Source organism: Ambystoma mexicanum, chromosome 3q (assembly GCF_040938575.1).
Source record: "Ambystoma mexicanum isolate Mex_15411 chromosome 3q, UKY_AmexF1_1, whole genome shotgun sequence".
In the NCBI taxonomy this organism is placed as follows: Eukaryota; Metazoa; Chordata; class Amphibia; order Caudata; family Ambystomatidae; genus Ambystoma; species Ambystoma mexicanum.
The window spans coordinates 287232102-287256027 of NC_090926.1; the positions used below are offsets into that span (position 1 = coordinate 287232102).

The following is a 23926-nucleotide window of genomic DNA, read 5'->3' on the forward strand; positions in this document are numbered from 1 at the left end:
CCTAACTGTGGACCTGTGCAGGTGTAACGGAAGAGTATCTCGATATCCCTGAACTCGAACCACCTTTTAACCATGACACCACCTCTATCGCCAATGCTCTCACCCAAGCCATTGAGACATTCGCCCCTCTTGAGGATAAAAAAGAAGAAAAAAACATGCACTCCCAATGCCTGGTTCACAGATGAACTATCTGCCCTGCGCACCAAGAAGCGAAAAGCTCTATCCAGGTGGCAATTAGCGCCTAACCAATCCTCCCTCAACGAATTCAAAGAGATCTCCTTGATCTACAAAAAAGCTATATTCCAAGCTAAATCCGAATCCTATAATCCGAGAATCACTAAAGCCAGCTCCAAATCTAGAGAAATATTCTCTATCTTCAAAGAACTTACCACTCCCACCTCCAGCCCTGACGAAATCATCAAGGATGAAGCATGGTGGACAGGCATCCAAACTGCCCTCCTTAATAAAGTAAAAACGCTCCAAGATAAAATAGCCTCCCAACGAAAATCTCTCAATACCCATGCCAGTCCTCCTAAACCTCCCACGCACAACCCTCGCTCGCAAATGCACCTTTCCGCCTTCAGAGAAGTCACAGAGCTGGAAGTCTCTGCCCTTCTCAAGAACATCAAACCATCCACTTGCAAAGGGGATATCTGCCCTCCCACCATCATCAAAGCATGCACAGAATCCCTCGCCCCTATCATCACAGCCTTCATTAATGCTTCATTCTCCTCTGGAATCGTACCACAGTTCCTACAAGAAACCTGGGTTCGACCACTCCTAAAAAAAAAAAAAACCTTTCCTTGACCCCACATCTCCTAACAATTACCGCCCCATAACCACCGTCACTTTCCTCCTCAAAATCCTAGACAAAGCCGCCCATAACCAAATCCAAAACTACCTTGAAACTCATGCCATCCTAGACAAAAGACAATCAGGTTTCCGTAAAGGCCATGGAACTGAAACTGACCTCTTAGACTTAAAAAATCAAATTACTAAAATCATGGACACAGGCAAACCTGCGCTCCATCTACTGCTCGATCTCTCCGCAACATTTGACCTCGTAGACCATTGCATCCTCACCTCTCACCTATTCAACGCAGCACACTTCTCCCACAAAGCAACCACATGGATCACTTCATTCTTAGAAGGTAGGGCTATGAAAGTCTACTCAGACCAGGCCAATGCACCCCACCACCTTCAATTGTGGTGTCCCACAAGGTTCATGCACGGCACCAACCCTCTATAACCTCTTTACCAAACCCCTCTTTGACTTACTGGACACTCTCGGCATAGTGTACACCAACTATGCCGATGACGCACAAGTTCTCCTCCCTCTCACTGGAGACTATGACCAAGACACCGAAACTCTCCTTAAGATATACACCACTATTCGAACATGGATTGCTATCAATGGCCTTTGTTTAAACGGCGACAAAACCGAGATTATCATCCTAGCCCCCAGTGAAACACTAGCCAAACTCAACTACGAATACTCACACATGACCATTGACAACACTTAACATTCCTGTCTCTACAGCCGTCAAAACCCTAGGAGTCTACCTTGACGCCACGCTTTCCATGACAAGACAAGTCAGCGCTATCTCCTCCGCTTCCGCATTGACCACCAAACTCATTTACGCTATAAAACCCTGCCTCTCCATCACCAGAGCCACAGTAGGAGCCAGACTGGACTACTGTAACGCCCTTTTAGCTGGCACATCAACCAAAAACTTAGTGGCTCCAAGTTGTGCAAAATAATGCCCTCCACGCTGCACTGCACATCCCTAAATTTGACCATGTATCACAGGCCAGAAGAAACTCACACTGGCTCCCTGTCAAGGAAAGAATACATTTTAAAATACTCACACACAAATGCATCACTCACACTGCACCTCCCTACCTAGTTGAAACCATAACCAAGAATGTATCACTCCGTCCTAAAAGAAGCCACCATGCCAACCAACTCCAAGTCCCCACTATTAAAAGAGCCAAAGCCGGCGGTATTGGCTTCCCTCACATAGCACCCAAGCTCTGGAACGCTCTCCCCAACTCACTCATAGCAGAACCCTCTCTGTACTCCTTTCGTAAATCTCTCAAAACCACACTATTCACGTAACCCTTACCCTTGAAAGCCAGATGTATCTTTAATGATGTATGTCTATAATGACTGGACATGTAACCAAACACGCTCCTGTAATGCAAACTATCCTGTAATGCAAATTGCCTTGTAACCAGTCTGCCTTCCTCTGAAACCAGCATGAAGCGTTTATCTGTAACAGCGCCACGATTCCCACGGGCTGTTGTGCGCTTTAAAAAAAATATTAATAAACAAAGAAATAAATAAAACTTGGGTTGTAAACCTAGTGCTTATTTTCTTAATGGGAGACGCGTTCGAGCCAATGCATTCCTGCCCACTCAGGCTCCATACTTGGAAATCTATCTTTCTGGTGGCGAGCAACTCTACCCAGAGAGTGAATAAATTGCAAGCACTATCTTGTAAGCCACCGTTCACTAGTCTCTCAAGGGACAGTGAAGCGAGGCGTGTCACTAGCTTTTCTCCCTAAAGTGGTGTCTGAATTTCACCTGGCACAGAAAATTCACGTACCAACTTTATATCCCTCTCCTCATTCCATCAAGGAGGCAGAGATGCTCTATAAGCTTGACCACCAAAGGGCTTTGAGCTTTTATATTTCTATGACTGCCCGTTTAGGAAAGATGATCAGCTACTTGTCGGTTACACCAGATCAGGACTAGGGAAAGGTGTGTCAAAGCAAATGCTGTCAAGGTGGATTCTTTTGGCCATCTCTGAGCGTTATGCTGTAGCAAGCAAAGACAGACCAGCACTTCAGAGAGGATTGGAAAATCTGGACATATGCCAAGCAGCAATATGGTAATCACTTGCAAAAAATATCTAGCCAGTATGTCCGCTTTGGTAGGGTCTTGCAAAATGTTTTGAGTTTGCTCTTTTTCCTCCTCCTCTTGTAAAGAGCATACTGCTATGCAAGTCTATTTAAGATGAGGAATCTGTGGGAGGTGTAAGGGTACAGAAGTAAGACTCTGACGTGGAGGGGTCATAGTGTTTGCTATAAACATTTATTCAAAGCGAAAAAGGAAAAGAAACCCCTATCTTGCCCGAACTCTAACAGCGGCTTCACTGCCTCAACTGAAATAACTAGTGTCAGAATGTCCAAAGCATAAGTCCCAATGTCCAGTGCCGAAATCCTAACTCTGTCCCTTACAAACTAAGCTAACTAAATCAAAGTGATCTCGGCTTGGGTCATAGGAATGACTCCCTTCCCCTGGCCAAAAGGCAGTTCTTTTCTTGGTAAAATGTACCCAATATGGTTTCAGCCAATCCTTGGCTTTTACGAGGGGTGTGGGGGGGGGGGGGTGCGTGCAAGTGTCTCGCTTTCCACAGCCTTCCTCAGGCTTACAATTTATTTCATTGGGGCTGCAGATCCTTGTTGGCAGCTTTGGCTTCCTCTTGCTGTATACTATGCTAAAGAATAGCCAGGGTACTCTCCCTCAGCTGTAGTGGGTCGTCCCTGACCATGGTGTGCAGATCTGGTTGCCTCTCACCAGGTACTGCCACAAAGAAAAGTAGCCAGGATGCAGTTCGCAAGCTGTATTGGGTCCCTGACCCTGGTGTGCAGAACTTGTTCCCTCTTGTTCAGACAGTTTTTCTGAAGTCCAACTAAGGGCTTAGTAAAACCATTCAACCGAGGCAGTACAAGACTTCACTCTTGGTATAAGGATGTACCACCTGAGTTCAGGGTGGCGTAGACGGAGCAGCCAGGCTTATTTTAGGAGGGAGAGAGGGCTGTAGAATCATTGCAGAACACATATGGTCCAAAGAAACACTGACATGCTATGTGTTTTTAAAAATAAAGGGTTTAAGCAGACCATCAGAGAAAATTTTAACCGAGGTAAGTCATTTCTTCTTTGCACCTAGTAATTCATAAAAATTAGGATTAATAAAATTAGAGGTCGTTTAAGTCCTTCCTGCAGTACTGATCCAGTACCATTAGTTCTGTGAAGCTGTGGGGGTGGAGGCTAATGGCATGATCCTTTGTTGGTTGTCCATTTATGTCGGGGGTACTTTTACTCCCTATTTTTTTGCGGAGTGCATCTGCCGTCTTTTTCGGGAGTAGAAGTGGCCGGTATGTTGCTCTCTTGGGCTGGTCAGTGTGCTGCTGTGACCCACAACAGTCATTTTCTGTACTTCCTGATCGCAGATTTAGCACTAGTTAGTGCAGCTTTTGGTATCGATATGCCATTGTCCCTGGAGGATAACTCGGCAGCAACGTTCTCGCCTTGGAAGCAAGACGACACGAAGCAACACAGGTTCGATCCCGGGTCCGCGCTTAGAAACCTCTGGGAATTTATGCGCGTTATAAATACGCAACTAAGGAAAAAAAAATGTCACAACGAAAACAAAAACAATTCCTGTAACAGCGCCTCGATGCCCGCGGGCTGTGTGAGCGCTTTAAAAAATGCAAAATAAAAATACTCTAACCTTTTGGGCTTCAGAAAGAGTCGCAGTGCAGGCCACAGGTAATGCATTTGGATCACCACCAGTGTTGCTTAGCTACAGTCGTTTAAAGCATTTCCAAATTGGGGGCAAGCCCGAGACAATCTTGATTACAAAAGACTTGTTGAGGTACGTGTAAAGGGTTGTTAATTAGTAAATCCGGCAGAAGTTACAACAGTTGGAGAACAATATATTTTGATTAGAGAGAAGTTGTGCAAGTGCTCTTCCTGAGATGAGCCAGTAGGTGTCACTGTTGCATAATTTATCTTGTAAATGGAATCAACCACTCGGAGCAGGACGATTAGGCGCGGCCAGTTCGGCGCGGGCCGATTCGCCGCGACCGATTCGGCGCAGGAGCCAATTGGGCGCCCCCATTTTGGCTCTGTTTTTGACCGCGGGGAGGGGGTTGGAAGGGGGGATTTTCAATTTACAGTGCAATATCGTGCAGCTATGCTGACAATGCGGCTCCCTGCGCTTTGTTCCTTCCTGTCAGGACTATTGCAGGGCTCTATCGTGACTCGTGTGCACCGTGGCAAGCGGCACAGGGTCTGCTCATTCGCGTAATTATATTTTTGTACTTTTAAAAATTAAATTTGTCTAAATATAAATTCGCCCTAAAACTGTAAACATAATTATATATGTTTACTTTTTTAAAATTAAAGTTGTCCAAATATATGTAGTTATTTCGCTACTGTGATTTGCTCACGAGGCCCGATATAATTCGGTGACAGCCTCCTGGACCTCGAAGCTTGCTGAAGGGTTCCTACAACCGTCCCCAACCCCCGTCCCCCAGGACTCTGCCCCCTCTAAGGGGCCCCTACTCCCAACTACCCTCTGGAGTTATTCCCAACCCCTGTTCACCGCACTTTTATCCAGCCACTGTACTCTGATGCCAGCCCATGCTGAGGTGCCCCAGGACACTCCTTACCAGCAGCGTTCCCAAAGGGCGCCACCACTGAGGCGTCGTCCAAGGGGCACAGCCCCCCCCATTTGGAAGTCCCCGCAGGGACATCACCTCGATGCTCTAAGTGGCCGACCCCGCTCTTGTGCAAACATGGTCACCCCACACTGCACATTAAGCAGGAATAGTAAAGTGAGAATGACCCCTCCCTGGAAGAAGTGCTACACATAAGCAAGGAAGTGGAGCTGGAGAGGAAGCAGAGACACCGCAGCAGGTGCTGGTACTCAGCCAGCATATGCAACATGTCTAGAACATCACACATGACCTCCAACGATCCACAGGAGGGATAGTGGAAAAGCAGGCAGCTGCAGCCCTCCTAGGGAGCACGTCTCACCAGCCCATCAAGCCATCCTGCCCGGCCACACACACATGCCACATGATGCGGACCCACCCCCAGCTCCCCGCAGGAATCACACCAAGGCGTGCACCACAACACACCGCATGGGGGAGGCTTGAGTGGTCTGATGGAAACTGCATCCATGCAGAGAGGCCAAGTCGCTCAACATGACGATAGACTTGGGGTGGCATACACACTGCTGCCAAGGAACATATGCACCACTGCGCAATGCCTGACATGCACACTGCTGCCAAGGAACCTATGCCCCGCCTGACATGCACACTGCTGCCAAGGAACATATGCCCCACCTGACATGCACACTGCTGCCAAGGAACACATGCCACGCCTGACATGCACACTGCTGCCAAGGAACCATTTTGGCGCACCCTGTTCGGCGCTGCGATGTTTGGGCGCGGGGATGTTTTGGCGCAGGGGGGATATTAAGATTGTTTTGCAATTAACACCAAACATTCATCTTGTCCAATGCACGCATGTCGGGGTTTGGCCTCTGCCATGCAAGGAATCACTGTCAGTATCTTTCACTTCTCTGAGATGAAAATGCGTTTCCTGTACCAATGGCTAATATTAAAACATTGTGCCCGCAGACAGGGTCATGGGTTTTCATACCGCAGAGTTGGAAAGATTCACTGTAAAGTGTCTCCCCACATTGAAAAACGGAAGCACTTGGGGTGAATTTAGACAATTAATTAAGTCTGTTGCTCTTCTCTAAGATTCAACGTCTGATTACTTCAGTGTGAAAAAACCCCACATGGGAGCGACCCTTTATTCCAGTTCAATGCAGCAAAGCGAACACTGTGTCTGTGGAATGATCGTCCCAAGTCTACCACGGTGTGCATAAAAGGCTGGTAGGCGGAGCAAAGGGGGCAAGGGAGCCCATTCTAGCCATGCAAGGCAAGTCACCTGCCCTGGTTCTGGGGAAAGTGTTTCAGCCAGTGAAGTGTTAGCTGGCAGGCCTTGGTTCAGGGTGCCCGAACACAGTGGACGCAGGTGTTAGCCATAGTGATAGACTCCACAAATCCAGCAACTTCTGGAATCTATAAAGAATTTAAGCATTCCCAGTTGCTGCTTTTCCGATCAGAGACAGGTCAGCAAAAAGATTACAGTATATCATCTTATGTGATGCGCTCACCCTTTCACACAAAGATTTTTCTTAAACTGCAAGTTAGTTAGAAGGCACCCTTTACAAAACTAAAAGAAACCTGTGCCAACCTGGGTCACAGAAATGTTGAGTCTCCCTTAAACCCGATGCTGCAAACCAAACAGGCTCAGCATTCTCATCGAGGCCAGAGCAGGACGATTAGGCGCGGGGAATTATGCTTTTAAATTTGGCGTGAGGTGGTTTAGACGTGGCAGCAATGTCAGCCACGTCCAAACGTCCCTCGCGCCAAGTTGGCGGTGCCAGAAAGGCTCCCGCGCCGATATGGGAGCGGCCAACTGGCCGCGCCGAAAGGGGTGTACGGTCAACCACTCCTCCAGCCTGAGCTATGCCCTGTCCCACTTTGAGCTAGTGAGTAGAAAAACTAACAAAGAACTCTACAAGGATCCTTGATGAATGATGGTGAGGGTGTTGTAAGTGAAAATGTACTATATTTGTATGTAACATATGTCTAAGTGCTTCGGTCAATCTGGTCTCTTTTTTTTTTGGTAAATTGAATGTGCGCCACATGCCTTCTGAGAGCTTATTCCAGAAAAGGGAAGTGCTATGAATTGTAGAAGTTGAGAGTCTGAAACATGTGTGTGTGGGTAAACGCTTTCAAGCCTTTTTCATTCGAGTCTTGGGCTAGTTCAGAGAAAGCAGCGCGGCCCCTTTGCCACTTTCCCAGTACTGATGGGCCGGAGGACTGGTGGGGGCGGGTGGATCCTGTTCATTCGTGAAGCAGCATCATGCACTGATCCAGGCTGTTCTACTCTCGCAATTTCTCAATGGCAGGAATATTTTGATTGTGTCTGTGAACAATGCTCGGTGGATTGTCCTGACAAAAAGGTAGGCCATGTATTACAAACTAGATAGTTTTTCCCTTATGCTCTCTTCTGCTGCCCTTTAGGTGCCGTACCAGCTGGAGAATGACTTTGACAGTTTCAGCCAAATACCAGAGTCGCCGATCGGTCGTGAAGAGGAGCCTCACCTCTGCATGGTGGCCAAAAAGTACAGGAAGGTAACCAAGACCTGTGCTCATTGGGACTGTGCATTGCCCCATCCTTTCAAGGGTGCACCACTTACACCTTAAAAATATACCTGGCCTAACGCTAGAACATCATTTCTACCTGTCTTTGATCAGATGCACTGGAGGTTGTTTTGCCTCTCTAAAACTGTATTTTGGAATAAATGTCTATATTTTGAGGGTGCTTTTTCTTATTGTTCAGCAATGTGCATCAAAGGAAGGCGTGATTATTTTCAGAACCGAGATGTTAGGTGGTCACACGTTTTTATGTGACCACCACATATCAGACCTTTGAGAAGGAAGAGTGCAAGACACAAGGGTATCCTGAAATTCATGCCTGCAATCTAGAAGAAATACAGAACGGGCTTGAAGGGCCAACTCAGTGACAGTAAGAGAAAGGACACACAAGATTACAGTTGGAATGTCAGCTATGCCTTTAGTTCAAATAAAATCATTTATCCATAAAAATATCATAAACAATAAATCACACATACATGAATGATCAAATAGTAGATGTCAAAATCAATATAACTTTCTTTTTTGAAAAGCAGACTTTTCTATAGCAAAGCAAACACGGAGATCAGGAAGTAACTAAAGATACATCATGCCACGGTGTCACTGTCTAAGACGTGCACATTTAAGCGTAGGAAATATTCTCTGCCTGAGCGTTTTATATAATGGGCAAAAGAACATGAAGTGCAACACATCCTCCTCTTTGTATACATGATATACACAGGACTTGCAATTACTACCATTCCAGCTTTCTACAACTTAGTTAAGTGGCAACACATTCAACCTAAATCTCCTCAATAAGGTGCGCATATAAAAGCTCTGTTAGGTTATGTTGATTTATATTGCGCCCACTGTCATTTGTATGGTCTACAGCCACTTTGATGGATCTGAAAGGGAAAGTGGGAGTAGGCTGGTTAGGGGGGGTGGGGGGGAATACATTGCACTTAGCTGCTGGAGTCTGTAGAACCTGTGCGTGCTGGAGGTGTATAGTTTCCAGGCGGAATTCCTCCGGTATTTGGAATGTCATTGTCTAGGCGTTTATGTTGACTGGTGAGTGAGGGTGGTCGAGTAGGAGCTTCTTAGTGCTTTTGTTGGGATATCTGGTTGTGAAACATTACATGGTATATAACAAAGCTGCCTTTGTTGCAGTATATTCATGTAAGCCCGGTAGTGTACATTTCATCGACGGTGGATGGGCCATGGACGTACCCAGATGTGAGATGGCATTCAAAGGTACTAATGCAAGGCTTCCTGTTGAGCATGCCCAGGTGTCGAGTCCATACATACTGATAAAGGTTAATGTACCCACAAAGGCGCGCCTGGGTATGAACTACATGAGAATACATTTCTCAGCAACTCAAGATACCTCAGAGACACAGTGGCGCACAGTTATTGAACAGTGCGATTATGTGCACTGGTAGCCATATCTGACATACGGTTGGAGCGTTGTATAGGGACATTACAGTTCGTTTCTGTACGGGATACCTAACTGGAAAGCAGTAACTTTGGCATGCCATAAGTGGATGCATGCACTGTGCCATTGATGTGATACCCAGATGGCAGGTAGGATTATGGGGCACAGGGATAGATTCTTCTGTAGGCCTACGTGTTGTCATTACCCGTAACAATGAAAGGTCTTGCTAAGCCACAGTTTCAACAAGATGTGGGCCCAGTCCACTCATAGGATTCTCTACTGGGCAACTGACTGTGAATCTAGCTTCCACAGTCCTATCTGGAGTTCACTTGTTTAATGTTAAACAAATTGCCCTGGCCTCTCTTGCAAAATTAGTTTATTATAAACCTCAACCAAGGGATGTTATGCTGTCCATTCCTGTGCAAAGATCTGTTAAACTATTCCTTGTGAATGTAACAAGCATTGGACCAGACGGAACAGTAAAGAAGCAGTGCCATTTTTAGGTAATAGACTAGGTACTCAACCCCACTTCCTTGCTTAGCAGAAAGGCACCTGCTGACTGGGGAATTCTTAGAAGCGTCATAAGAAAAGGATCTTTAACGATAGAATAGATTTAACATCATCTATGTGGATGCGGCATTGGGTAATATCCACAATCCTGTCGAGATGTGATGCAAGTTATATTCACAATTCCATCTACATGTGGCACTGGCTAACATTCACAATCCTGTCTAGAGGCGACTCGAGCCAACATTTACCATCCTTTCTAGATGTGAAGCTAGCTAATATTAACAGTTCTAATAAAATGTGGCCCTGGCCAACATTCACACTCCTGTCAAGAAGCGACGCAAGCCACTATTCACAATTCTATCTAAATATGGCACTGCCTAGCATTTACATTACTGTCTCGATCTGGCTAATGTTCACAATCTTGTCTAGAAGCGATGCTCCAGTCAAGATCGGTAAGGCTTTCATTGTACGGGCCAACAGCACTGCATTGTCTGCATATAGTAAAAGCCTCAGGAAGTGACCCCATACCTTTAGGAGCGTTACAAACATCCGCAAGATGTTCAAGATTGTTACCATACCAATTACACAACAATGACCCGAGAAAACACCCTTGTCAGAGCCCAGCCCTTGATAGAAAGGGTAAAGACCTCACACCATTGAAGCCATACCTAACTTTAATTTCTAAGTTGGACTAAAGTTAATTCTGAACCATGATGGAAAGTGGTAGACTTTTTTTGTTTCAAGGGTTGCCCATCAAAGAGCACGACAGTCAAAAGGCACTCAAAAGCACGAAAACCAGGTGGTCTATCCAAACCTGTGCTTGTAGACAACCATGGACAATTTCAGTGCCAGTTTGTCCATGCCAAGACCCAAAAATAAAACTGGATGTAAATGATTTATCCCAGTTCAGGAGTTTCTCGTGTAATCTGCTAAACAGCTTTGAAGCTGCATCCAACAGTTCTGTCTTAATCTAGCCCAATCAAGGTCGCGCCTCCAAAAGACAGTCCTTTTTTGGCCACACTGGATCAGCCTTTTCAACTGGCAGCATTGTCAGCCCAGCAGGGATTGCAACCCCCCAACCACCATTGGTGCCGCTCCCCTGATGTACCTCTACTGCCGGCTCCACCCCCAAACGTAACCGCTCTCATGCTGCTTGGATTTCACACATCGCCTTGGTGCCGTTCATCTGCCCGTCCCACTTAGTTCAGCAAGCGCGCGCGCACACACACACACACACCTTACCTGCTTCACTGCAGCTGCCTCATCCCTCTTTCGTGCAGCCGGGATGTTTCCTTTTCCGCATTCGACCATTTAGGGGTAGTCTTTAGTTTTTTTAAAAGGTAGCCCAGGAAACTGTCTAAACACCCAAAACCCATCCAACAGGATGATTGGAGCAATAGCATTTAGGGTCTCATTTCTTAAAAATGGGATCCACAATAGATCTTTTCCAGTTAACTAGCACACTCGCATGCCTACAAATCATAATGAAAACCTATATTGAAATGGGAGCGCAAAAAGAATCCTGTTTAAAAATGCCTGCAAAGCAGCAGTCTGGAACAGGCGATTTAGGGGATTAGGCATTAAGTAATGCGTCCCTTACCTGACCTAGAGTAATTGGCGGGGGTGGAGTCTTCCATCCCACTAGCACCCCTTGCCACAGACCATAGTGTGTGATGAGACATGTCACTCAATCATACTCTGAGATATCAGCAGCCATGGAGTAATAACAATGACTGTCTAGCAACCCAGTTGCAACAAGGGACCAGAGTTTAGCGTGATGGCAACATTTAGCATTTCCCGTGCTCGTTGTTATGTTATGTATAGCGCCGGCAGCCCGCAGGCATCAGGGCGCTTGTAACATACAAAATAGACTAGATCTACAGGGGACACCATTATTAATCCCAAAAGAAGCTCTGTTTCCTAACTGGGTGCAATCACTTAGAGACACGTCTTCAGGCTTTTCCTGAATTTATGGTAATTCTCTTCCAGCCGCAGGTTGAGTGGAAGTTTGTTCCACTGTTGCGCGGCACGCACTGCAAAGGATCTGCCCATACCTGCCTTAAGATTATATCTTGGCACGTTAAGCAATCCTTTGTCTGCTGAGCGTAGCTGTCTGAGGCGTGTATCTTGCAAATTGATTCTTGAAGTAGTGGGGGGGGGGTTCTCCAAACGAGCACCTGTGTATGATGGTCATAGACTTGAAATTCACTCTACCTTCTACTCTTAGCCAGTGCCGAGATTTTCTTGCCGTTCTTATGTGATCTGATTTTTATTCTCTTCACTATACCTACCACATCATTTTCCATGACTTGACACCTGGCAAGATCTTTTTTAGTTGCTCCTATTAACAGGGCATTACCGTAATCCAGTCTGGACAATACTATAGCTCTCGCAATAGTTGCTGTATTCTCCTCATTCATGTACGGTCTAATTGCTCTCATGAGGCGTAGGTAATATGCATTGTTTTTATGCAATTGTACATTTAGTTTAGCTGCTCTAGTAGTGTTCCTATAGCTCCTTCAGTTCATTGGGATTGCAGCATATTCCAGAGGAGAGGACTTCATGGAATGTAGCAAGGACTGTTTGGCTAGTTTTCAGTGACAATAACACCAGCTCGGCACGGTTGCCATCTTTTCATGTGGCATAGCAAACTAGGAGGTGTGAAGTGTTATAATAATAAATTATAAAACATTGTCAGGGTCCACTCTTGGGTCAACAATCTACGCAAAAAGTAAAGCTTTGGTTCAAAAGGTTTCTTTAAAATTAACCCTTTTGTACCCAAACCCAGCTTCATCCCATTTAAGAGCGCTTCTATTCAGAGCAACACTCCCCTCTGCAGACCGAACGGAGGCTGTGCCAGAGTGGTTTGGAAAGGTTGTTAGGAGGGCTTTACAGAGCCAGCCTTGTGGTAGGGCTTAGAAGCCAACCTAGTTGATGTACAATGGTCTCAACACTTAACAGGTTCACTCACGTGTTAAATTTGCCCAATCTTAATGACATCAGCATCGCATCAAATAGCCTTGTAGTAAAAATGTGTTTTCACAGAGCATAACTTGCATTTCAAACGTTTAAGATCTGTGAACCATACTTGTTCCCTACTGCCATATTGTGATAATATAATCTCGAGTGTGAAAAAACCCAAGGCCAAGTAAGCTGGCGGCAACAAATCATAGAGCATCCCACTGCTGCCCAACATTAGCTGCCACATCCATTGTGCACCACCCCTGTCTTTACGTTTTTCTCCATCGTGCACCAACGTCATGTGTACGCATTTATGTAATCCTGTTTCGCAGCGCAAACGCAAAAGAAACTCGCCCCATGGAATGCATGACCACATTTATTATTTTCCCACTCAAAAAAAATCCATTGCAAGATTGTACGTGGAATGAATGAAAGGAGTCGAGCTCCAAATATATCTGCATGTTTTGTATTAAAATTTGGTTATTCATATAGCGCCTTTTCCCCATTTGTATGGCCTAAATGCGCTTTGTGGTTGGAACGCCCTGAGTGACCGTAATCAATGTGGTGGAAAATTCTAAAAAAAATAGTTTAGCTTAGGAGGTGCATGTGTGCATTTTTGCCGGTCTAGGACTTGGGTGGCTAGCTCGGCTCGACTAAGCAGCCCAAAAAGAGGTCAGGCACCTGGGTGGGCGCTTTTGGAGGTTTGCGATAGTGCCATTGTTGAGAGAGTCGATGTGTGGCCAGCTATACCAAATTTATTTTTGTTGGTAGTCGCTGTATGCTAGTGGCAGAGGTGTTGAGGTACATCAGGTGTTTCAGTGTGGACGGCTATATGTGCTGCTAGACCGGAAAGGCATAACCATAGCTGCATTCTACGGCCTGTGTCCACAGATGTGGCGTAAGGTATATGTACCGTGGTTTTCAAGCATATACATACTGTAGTCTTTGGAGTTGTTCGGCTGGAGCGGTCTTTGTCTGGTGCGGACGGCGTTGTCTCATTATTCATGTGTCTCTAGTGCAAGGGTCTCAGCAGGCGGATGAGCATGGGTGAGTTTATTGTGGTGTGCCACAGTGAAGGCTGCTGGCTTCCCTGGAGTGTATGCCTCATTATTCGTGGTCTCTGGTGCGAGGGTTTGAGGGGGCGGTGAGAACGGGTGACTTTATTGCGGTGTGCCACAGAGAAGGCTGCTGGCTTCACTGGTGTATTTGTCAGGTTGGAATGTTGTTGTGCATGGGGTGATAGTGTCAGGAAACCCGCTGCGAAAGCTGCCGGCCTCTGTGTTGTGATTGGTGTAAGGGAATGTTGTATTCAGCAGTGTAGTTGGGAGGAACAATGATTCAGGGGGATATTGGGAAAAGCCAGGCTTTTAGGGCCTTTCTGAATTCCAGGTGGTTTTCAGTGTTGCGAATGTGTATTGGTAGGGAGTTCATCAAGTACGTCAAAAGGAGGTATTCCAACGATGTACGGTCCTCGCAATAGCAATTCGATCATTTTAATCAACATTGGTTTAGAAACTAAATCGACACCGCTCCAAGAACGTATGTCCAATTACACAACACTTTTTTCTTTGTTGTAATAGTATATTTTCTCAATTTCTTTCTGCACTTTATTTTCCTCCAAAAGTGATGCAGAATTTCCAGTTTGTATGTCAAAGGTCTCAATACAAGACCCCTATAAGACTTACTTTTCTAGTAGGATTTTTGAAAGCTGCATCGCAAAGATTTAATTTGCAATGTTCAATAGACCCATATCTAAATCTCAACCAGTGTGGAAGAAAAAAACGATTCTGTAGTTGGTGAGTGAGAGCCAATTATATGCCAGACTTATAATGGCATTGTAAAGGGTTGGCAGGTGAGAGGATTGCATGGCAGTTCACGATCACTAAAAGCATGAGTTATGCCAAATCTTCTTACAACAGGCTTTTAATTGGTGTGTTGCTTTTGATGGTCGATACAGCGAATGGGCACACCAGGCCTTCTGTCTTCCCATATGCTAGTCAGGATTTGTCCATTGGGTGTATTACATTCATAAATCGGCTGCAAACTGCGTCTGCTGGAATATAAATTGCATAGCAATGAGAGGTTAGGCACATATACCTGTTGATCGATGTAGTAGTCGCATCAGCTGCTCGCATATTGAATGCACCCAATAACACTACTCTCTTGACTGACTTGGACTGCGGTCCCCGAGGGCGTTCAACCCACAAGCGCTTTGAGGTCATACCAATGATATATAGAGCGCCATATAAATGCCAAATAACATAACACACCTTAATATTAGGACCTCATGAATAAACATATCATTAGCTATTTTAGTTGATTAATAAATTAATCCTGTTTTTGAACGTTTTAAATATATTATTTCATGATGCTAATCAAAAATAAATCATGTACTTGCAACACACTTGCATATTCCATGTTGGTTCCATGCTCTTGTGAATCCTCAACTGATTTGTAAATGGCAATATGGTTGTTTTTAAATGAAGGACACCTTATTTTAAATATATAAGTTGCAACTTTTTATCTGGTTTCATGGTAGATTTCCATGTATATGCATGGTTACATTTTCGAGGGAATCCCTTTGAGTGGTGAACCTTATCAAAGGCTGTTGAAAGTGTGCAGTGTTAGGGAGAATTCTCAGAAATGTGCAAATTCCCTCCACCTTACAGACCCCCAGCAATTTTGCTGGATTTTGAGGACTTGATTTTTTAACCTGCAGAGAGAGAGCGAGAGAGAGAGAGAGAGAGAGAGAGAGAGACCCTTTTCCCACTCTCTCATGTATTTTAATGTGATTGTGCTTAGTCTCCTAGGAGACCCAAATGCACTCTGTGATTGGCTGACTGATTGTTCGGCAAGGACAGCCACCCTGCTGGGTGATTGACAGCTACGCTGGAATGAATGGGAGAGGGCTGAATAAAAGGAGAGGCTTTTGGCTTGGAAGGCAGAGTCGACCACTGGACGAAGGAACCGAAGAAGAACTTGAAGAGGACGCCTGCTGCAACTCCAGGACCGTTGGTTTGCCCGGTGAAGCCCTGCTGCAGTGCCGAAATGCCAAGTTAGCATCGACAGAGAAGCCCCTGCAAGGACGACTTCTCCCCTTGAGTTGGTGGGACCAATCAACTCCAAAGTAAGCCACCTGGACATATATCTCGGAGCAGGTTGAATTTCCACAGAGTTGCTGCTGGAAACCGTATAGCCAGGGAAAGGAACACCCAGATTGTGTGTTGCTTTTAAGCTGGCCTGGAGCTCCAGGAAGATCCTCCAGACTCCCAGGAATCGGGACTGACCGAGCCTGAGCCCACTCAAGAGAGTGCGGACCCCGGACCCCAGAAGCAAGACAAGTCTATCTCGACAGCCAGGAACCGCGGTGTTGCGATTTGCGGTAGACGCGAGGAGCTGAAACGTTGAACAGCCACTGAAAGTGAAGTTTGCCGGTTGCGAGTTTTAACCGTCCCTGTGCATTGCAGGAGTCCCCCGACATCCTCCCTCTTGTCCCCACGACTGAGGCCCAGGAACAGTGAGATCTGCAGAGCTGCACAGGAACACGAGTCATCTGCTGCATCTTTAATTTTTTTCTTCATTTTCAAGGTACTGTACAAAGTCTGAGAGAACTTACCTCCTTGCTGTAGAGTTGCTTGCGTCTTCTACTACTCACAAGTCTAATCAGCTTGTGGCCCTACATTTGATTCTTCTTTTCTTCAAACACTTCTAAAAACATTGTGCAAAGACTTTCTACTTGCCTACAAAGAAGAGCTTCAGCTTACGTAGACTTTTGCCTATTGACTTTGGCTTAGCCTTTTCCACTGAATGACTCTCATTGGGGGATCTGAAAGTATTTGCCTGCTTAAGAATATTTGTGGTCTCTTGTGTGTTATAAATGCTCTTCTCCCTTTTGACTTCTAATTCCATGATCCTTAATGCAACAGTGATATATTAATGTCCCCAGCACCCTAGCAATTGAAGTCACCTGAGGGTGTAGGTAGTGTCTGTGGGCTATCCCAAAAGGGTATCTACTGATTTGGAGATATTAAGAGTGTGTATTTCATGAAGTGTATTTGAGTGTTACTATTATATTGCCCCCTTCTGAAGAAGGCTTATTCTAACTGACTGATGAATACATTGTTTAATCAAGAAACCTTGAGTGTAAGAGTTTATTTGAATACTTGAAACTGTAAATCTCTGTGTAACTCCACTACAGCTCACATTGACCCCTCTTGAGATAAGTCTGGCTGCTCAACACGCTACCAAAACGGTGTAGTGCAAGCTTATACCAAAGGTTAGGTTTTCCTATATCTGTAGTCAGATTTGTTTGTAGTGTATGATGCGGAAACAGGAGTGGCATACTTGTTGGTATAAACTTTTATTTAGAAGGAAATAAGGAAAAACCCTACCGGTCCCTATGACTAAGAGGGGTTTCCCTGCCTCAACTAAACACGAAGGATGTGGTCAAGATGTCCATCCAAAACAAATGGTTCACCGTCCTGTGTCGTAAACCTATTTCCGACCCTTACACTTATAAAAGAGCTAAACTATAAGGCTCGCGTTCATGGTCCAGGAGAAATTACTCCCTTCTCCTGGACAACGTTCTCACAGTACTTGTAATCCTGAGGGAATGGCTCTCTTCCCCAGGTCAAGTCTCTTCCTCAACGTGCAAAGCAAAGTTCTCAAGTGATTCAAAACAAAGTTCCAGTGGACGTAAACAAAGTTCCAACAAACTCTTGATATTCATTAACATAAGGGGGAATGGTTCTCTTCCCCGGTCTTCCTCTCAGATTTTTAGTGTGCCAAGAGGATGCTCTTTATTCTCGGCATTCATCAACACTGTTGATGTATGCTGCAGTGTTGGGGGGTCGGGGGGGGGGGGGGTTGACCACCTTTAAAATGCAGCTCTGGTGTACTCTGCTGCCAGGGTCGGCCTTGTCTCCGTTTCTTCCTTTCAGGTTTTCACAGTTCAACTGGCAGCCCTGGTGTACTCGACAGCCAGGGACAACCTTGGGGTCCCAGACCTCTGTGTAATATGGTCTCCAATATGGGTTCCAAACCCCTTTTCTTTCTCTTTAGATATGGGTCCTAGACCCCTTCACTTATGCTTTTCACATATGGGTCCCAGACTCCTTCACTTGATAGTGTGGCAGACTTGGCTCACTGTCCCGCCAAGTACTGCGACTATGAAGATGACTGCTGATGTGATCTTTAAATGGGTGCAGGTCCCAGACCAGTCTTTTATTTTATTGTACATTTGTATGGTGCCTATACACAAGTGTTTCCAGGTGCCACAAGACAATGGGGTGGGGGGACATGGGAAAGAAGTGTTGGCCTTGTGACAATCCTACCATGCAAGTGTAAGACAAAATGCTAAGTGCATGTGCAGGAGGGGTGGGGGGGGGGCTAGAGGGAGAAGTGCAGTAGTGGGGTGCCCAAAGGGAGGCTGGAGGGGGGAGTGCTGGTGGACCAAGGTGGCAGTTTAGGGCTAGTCTGGGGAAGGGAGCCCAAGGGAAAAGGATGCTCAGGGGGAATAGTAGGAGTGGAGGTCTGACCCCTGTATGACTCTGAAGCGACCAGGCCCCAGTCGCAGCGGCTGAAGGAGCGTTGGCACGGGAGTGGGAGAGGGAAGGAGGAGGTGTAAAGGAAAGAAGTCTTGAGCGGTTTCTGTAACTTAAGGAGATCCGGCTCAAGTCCGAGGGCAGGGAGGCCGTTCCAGAGGGAGGAACCGGACGGGGAAAGGGAACTACCTCCCACTCTCTGCTTGAAGAAACGTTTGACCTGCAGAGAGTTGGAGCCAGAGGACCAAGGGACTCTGGCAGGGAGGTATTTAGGGAAGGAAAGATGGATCTGGAGGGTTCCAAGGCCCCAGACAGCCTTGTGGATGATGCAAAGGATCTTGATTTTGATCCTTGCTGTCACCAGGAGCCAGTGGAGGGATTTTAGGGCTGGAGAGATGCGGTCCCTGGGCTTGAGGCCAAGGAGAAATTGTGCAGTCCTATTCTGGATTAGTTGAATGAAGGGGGGGTGAAGGGAAGAGAGGCCGATTGAGGAAGAGGCTGTTAAAATAGTTCAGCCTAGAGAGAACCAGGGTTCTGGAGAAGTTGAGCTGCTGGGGAAAGGTAGAATGCCCCCGAGCGGGTGGAGCTGGAAGTTGGACTTCTCTTGGTAAGGTCGGTGATATGTAGAGGGGGAGAGAGAGAGAGAGAGTCAAATATGATTCCAAGGTTTGTCTCACGTGGGAGAGGGGACCCAAGGTTGCTGTCCAGAGACTAGAGGGAGAAACAAGGAGCAGGCGTTCAAATGAGATGGCTCTCAGTCTTACTGGCATTAAGGCAGAGATCATTGGCAGAGCACCATGCCTGAATAGCAGTTTCCAAGAGCAGTTAAGTGAAATAGACTTTACTTAAAAAAATTTAACTTTCTAGACCCAGCACACACTATCTTACAATAGCGTGCTGGAGGGGTTACTTAGTATCCTGTTTGTCTAGTTTCTCATGTAGCAATTATGTTACCCTTTGTACAATTAATGGCTGGTAGCCGTGGTGTACTTTTAACTACCATTGGTAGTGTCTTTACTGCGGGCTGCGTTTACTGCGGACATACTGGAGCCAGAGACCGGCTTCACTCGTGAATCCCGCCAAAGACAAAACGAACAAAGGCTCCAAACCTGGTTTGGCATGCAAAGTAAATCTTCAGAAGGACCTTTCCAGAAAGAAATGGCGAAACAAAAGACTGGGGCCTTTTTGACAAAATGACAACCCATGGGTGCTTTACTGCAGCTGCGAACGCAGCCCGCTGTAAAAACTCCCAATGGTAGTTGAAAGTAAACCACTGCCACTAGCCATTAATTGTAGAAAGGGTAACAATTTTATGTTACATGAGAAACTAGACAAAGGGGATACTAAGTAACCCCTCCAGCACCCTCTTGTAAGATATTGTGTGCTGGGTCTAGAAAGTTACAATTATAAGTAAAGTCAATTTCACTTTACTGCACATGGAAACATTAGTTTATCCAAGAGAAGGTGTTTAAACCTTTGGGAAGTTTGAAAGACTTCCCTGTGCCGCTGCACTGAAGGTGCTGTGTCACAATGTAAAGATGCCCCTATGGGGTTTGTCGGACTATAAAACCAAAAAGAAACGGAGTTTAAATCACAGTAAAATACAGGAGTGTGTGTGAAAAAGGTCTCTCTATCAAGGTTGAACAAGTCCTAGAGTCCAGCTAAAGTGCTGGGGGTCTCTAAGGTAGAGTGGAATTGGCACATTTATGAGAATTCTCCCTAACATGGAGGCAGCCAGCCATTTCGGTGTGGAGAGTCAGTTGAGGGGATGATCAGCTTCTCCATGAGTTTGCCCAAAAAAGGGGTGATGTAGATGGGGCGATAGTTGGTCGGACAAGAAGGATCAGCAGACGACTTCTTTAGGCAAGGGTGCACAAGAGTGCTTGAGGGGTTGTGGGAAGGAGCCAGTGGCAAAGGAGTGGCTGCAGAGCTCAGCCAAGGCTGGGCGAGAGATGCAACATTGTCCTTGATGGTTTGGAGGAGCAGGGCAGCAACTGTTTTATTTGCATTTGTTGAGCGCACTTGCAGCCATAAGGCACCGAGGCGCTGTTAGAGAATGTGAGAGGACTTGTGATTAGCAAAGGGGGTGACCATAGGTCTCATAGTTACACATAGATATACAATGTCATGCAGGTACAGGAATAATGCATAAGGAGAATCACATTGGGAGGCCTTTTAGGCAAAGAGCCTAGTTTTGATAGCCTTACGAAAGGCTAGGTGTGACTCAATCAGTCTGAGATGAGGTGGCAGTGCGTTCCAGTGCGTGGCTGCTTGGGTGGGGAAGCTGGAACCACCAGCGCGCACCTTTCGCGTGGTGGGCGTGACAATTGTGTTGACATAGCACGACATTAAGGGTCTTGTGGCCGTGTGCTTAGTGATTCTGTGTGTTAGGTAAGGGGGGGGCAAGCTCATGCAGGCATTTGTGGGTGATGGCAGGGGTCTTAAAGACAATTCTCTGTTTGACTGGGAGCCAGTGAGCCTGCCTCCTGATTTCGGAGATGTGGTCTCTTCTAGCGGTACCTGTGGCTGCCCTCAGAGCGTTGTTCTGGACTAGCTGCAATTTAGCAATGTTTTTGTTGGAGGTCCCAACGAGGAGGGCATTACAATACTCTAGCCTTGACCCGATAATTGCCCTGGAAATGGTGAGGCAGTTATGAGGGGACAGGAAGGGCCTGGCGGCGTTGAGGACTTTAGAGTAGTACGCTGAGGAGGCGAAGATGGCATTTACCTGCCTGTCCATGGATAGGTTGGAATCCAGGTAGACTCTGAGCGTCTTCACGAAGTTGGAGTCCTTAATAGCAATGTTATCGATGGTGAAGGAGGCGTATTGATCTCCGAGGTTGCCCAGCGTGAATGGGGAGCCTATGAGGAGGAGCTCAGTTTTATAACTGTTAAGGCAGAGCCAGTTCTCTGCCATCCAGGATTGGATGGTGGAGTAGATGGAGGTGAGGGTTTTGGTGTCAGCTAGGTAATCTCCGGTAAGTGGGATAAGGACCTGTGTGTCGTCCGCGTAGTTGGTATATGAAATGCATGTATAGAGGAGACTTTCATAGAGTGGGCAACTCTAGAGATCTCATCTGGTGCAATGGAAGGGGAGTATTGGGGGGGCGGGAGAGGAGTGCCATGGGGGGGCAAGAGAAGGGGTGGGATTGGGAGCAGTCGATGGAGAAGACGGGATGCCCAGAGCTTTGGAGGAGAAGTGGGCGTCCAGTGCAGTGCAGAGGGCCTAGGAGGGAGGAGGAGAGGATGACTTGATTGCCAAGTTCCTTGCAGATTTTAAAGGGCGAAGCTGTGTTATTGGCGGGTCCAGAGATGCAGGCTTGCACATGAGCACTCTTCTTGGAGCAGATGGTGAGACGATATTGCCTTTGGATTGGGTGACAGGCCAGTTTGTCAGAGGATGAGCTAGATGCTTGCCACTTCTGCTCTGCAGCTTTGCACTTGCCTTTCCAAACTGTCAAGTCGAAGTCATAGCAAGAGTTTGAATTTGGAGGCAGGCTTCATACGGATCCTCATGATGGGGCAAGGATGTTCAGGGTGTTAGCGATAGAGAGATGAAGGTTAGCTAGAACAGAGTTGCAAGGAGAGTCCACGAAAGGGGGCAGAGGAGGGGTGAAGGAAGAGGCAAATGCAGCGACCGACGCATGCTTCATTGGTTGAATGACGGAGACTGGCAGTGTGGGCGGATGCATCAGGGGACCGAGGAGGTCTAGGTGGGAAGAGAAGAGAGAGTGGTCAGACCAGGACTTGGTTTCTTTCTTGGCCTCTTGGAAAACTCACTCCGTTTCCCTGAGCTTCCTTTCTTCCTCTGTTTGGCCGGGGCAGGATTCCCCATGACATCCTTTTGCCCCTACCAACCGTCCCAGTCACCCCTGTACCTTTAGGGTCTCTATGGGTCTTTCTGTTTTGGTTTCGGGCTTCTACGGGCTTCTACTGTCTTCTCCCCTTCTCTGGCATGCTGCAGAATTTGGTCCCTTGCAGCGAGCGAGTCTCCTCTTGACGGTGCAGTCCCCTGACTTTACCTGCTGGTCTGCTGCATCTCCTTCTTTCCAGACAGTCCATCCACGTTTGGCCACTTGGGAGCACCTTTGTACAGGCAGCCAGCCCCTTCTGTTTGCCAGCAGCTCGAGCCTGTGCTTCCTCCAGGGAGGGCTAGACAATACTTCCTGGTTCCCCTCTTCTATTGCTACTACACCTTGGCCAATAGGAAGTTGGCAACCACAAGACAGCTCAATGTGCTTCCTTGTGGTGATCTTCATTCTTCCGCACTTCCTCCTCGTCACTGTAGTGATGTTTGCACTCCTCACTAGGTTGTTTGTTTTTCTTCGTCTCAGTCCCCAGGTGTGACCTACCTAGGTGGCTTACTCTTCCTTGTCCCATTACCATCTAAGGATTGGATGTTTTGTACCCTGCACAAAACGCATTTTCATTAAAAAAAAACTCCATAAGGAGCCCTGTCGGATCTCTGAACACTATGAAGAGGAATCCTCGCCTCTGGCTTCCGCCCCCAATAAAAAGCGCCCAAGTGAGAGCCCCAAGGACACACCCAGAGCCGATTACCCTGCAGAATCACCTCCTGTGGCCCCAAAGATCAACCCTGAGGAACCACAATCCATCTTGTCTGCAACCCCTTGGTCCAAAACACAGTTGAACATTTCATACTTTGTGGACTTTGAGCAGGCAGCCCACTCCTCCAAACCCTGCTGAGCAGCCTCCTATGCCTCCTCCACTGTCGGTGGAACCGTCTCTTCCTACCTCAGCCATGCCGCCCCGGACTCCCTCACAAGGATCTCTTTATGGGCACCTGCAGTCTACACAAGCTGACCAGGACATGTGGGTAGATGATCAAGGTGACCCCCATCAAGAAGATGAGGGTATTAGCATATAGCGCAGCTCAATTGATCTTTTCCAAATTGACCGAGATTTTTTTGTTCAGATTTTTTTTTTTAGGAATTTTGGTCAATTGTTATTAAATATAGATGCGGGGTGTGGTAAGGGAATAGGGCATGTTAGGGTTGGGGGTCTACCCTGGCATTTGCGAACCAAAATATTATGTAACTTCAGAAAAGATCAATTTTGTTTCGATCAAATAGACCTGAACCGATGATTACACCTACTTACAGGACCAGGACGACCCAGACCTCAACCTTGTCGACCCTTTTGACCCTTCTGTAATTAAGGGTGGTCACTCTTCTTCTGGTGCAGACCAACCTCTTTACAATGAGCTGCTAAAGTAGGCTGCTCACCATTTTGGCATAGACACTGAGGAATCCAATCCCACAGAGACTGACTTGGTTGAGGATATCCTCAACGGGAAAAAACCTGTTAGCCAGGCTATACTTCTCCTGGAATCTATCAAAAAGAGGGTCTATCCATCCCTGTCCACCCCTTCCCTTACCCGAGCGGTCAGCCCACGAGAAGAGAAAACATTCAAGCCATCACCTCTCTTTACATAAGAGGTCACATCAAGC

General features: G+C 46.6%; 1 protein-coding gene across 7 annotated transcripts in view; it reads left to right on the forward strand.

Annotated features, from left to right (window-relative positions):
- Positions 1–23926, forward strand: part of PAN2 (poly(A) specific ribonuclease subunit PAN2) — a 1309324-nt gene that overhangs the window by 925599 nt on the left and 359799 nt on the right. For all 7 annotated transcript variants that reach the window (XM_069653787.1, XM_069653789.1, XM_069653788.1 and 4 more), the window contains one exon: positions 7899–8009. In XM_069653787.1, the coding sequence (XP_069509888.1) occupies positions 7899–8009 (111 nt within the window). The remainder of the gene's footprint in view (positions 1–7898; positions 8010–23926) is intronic.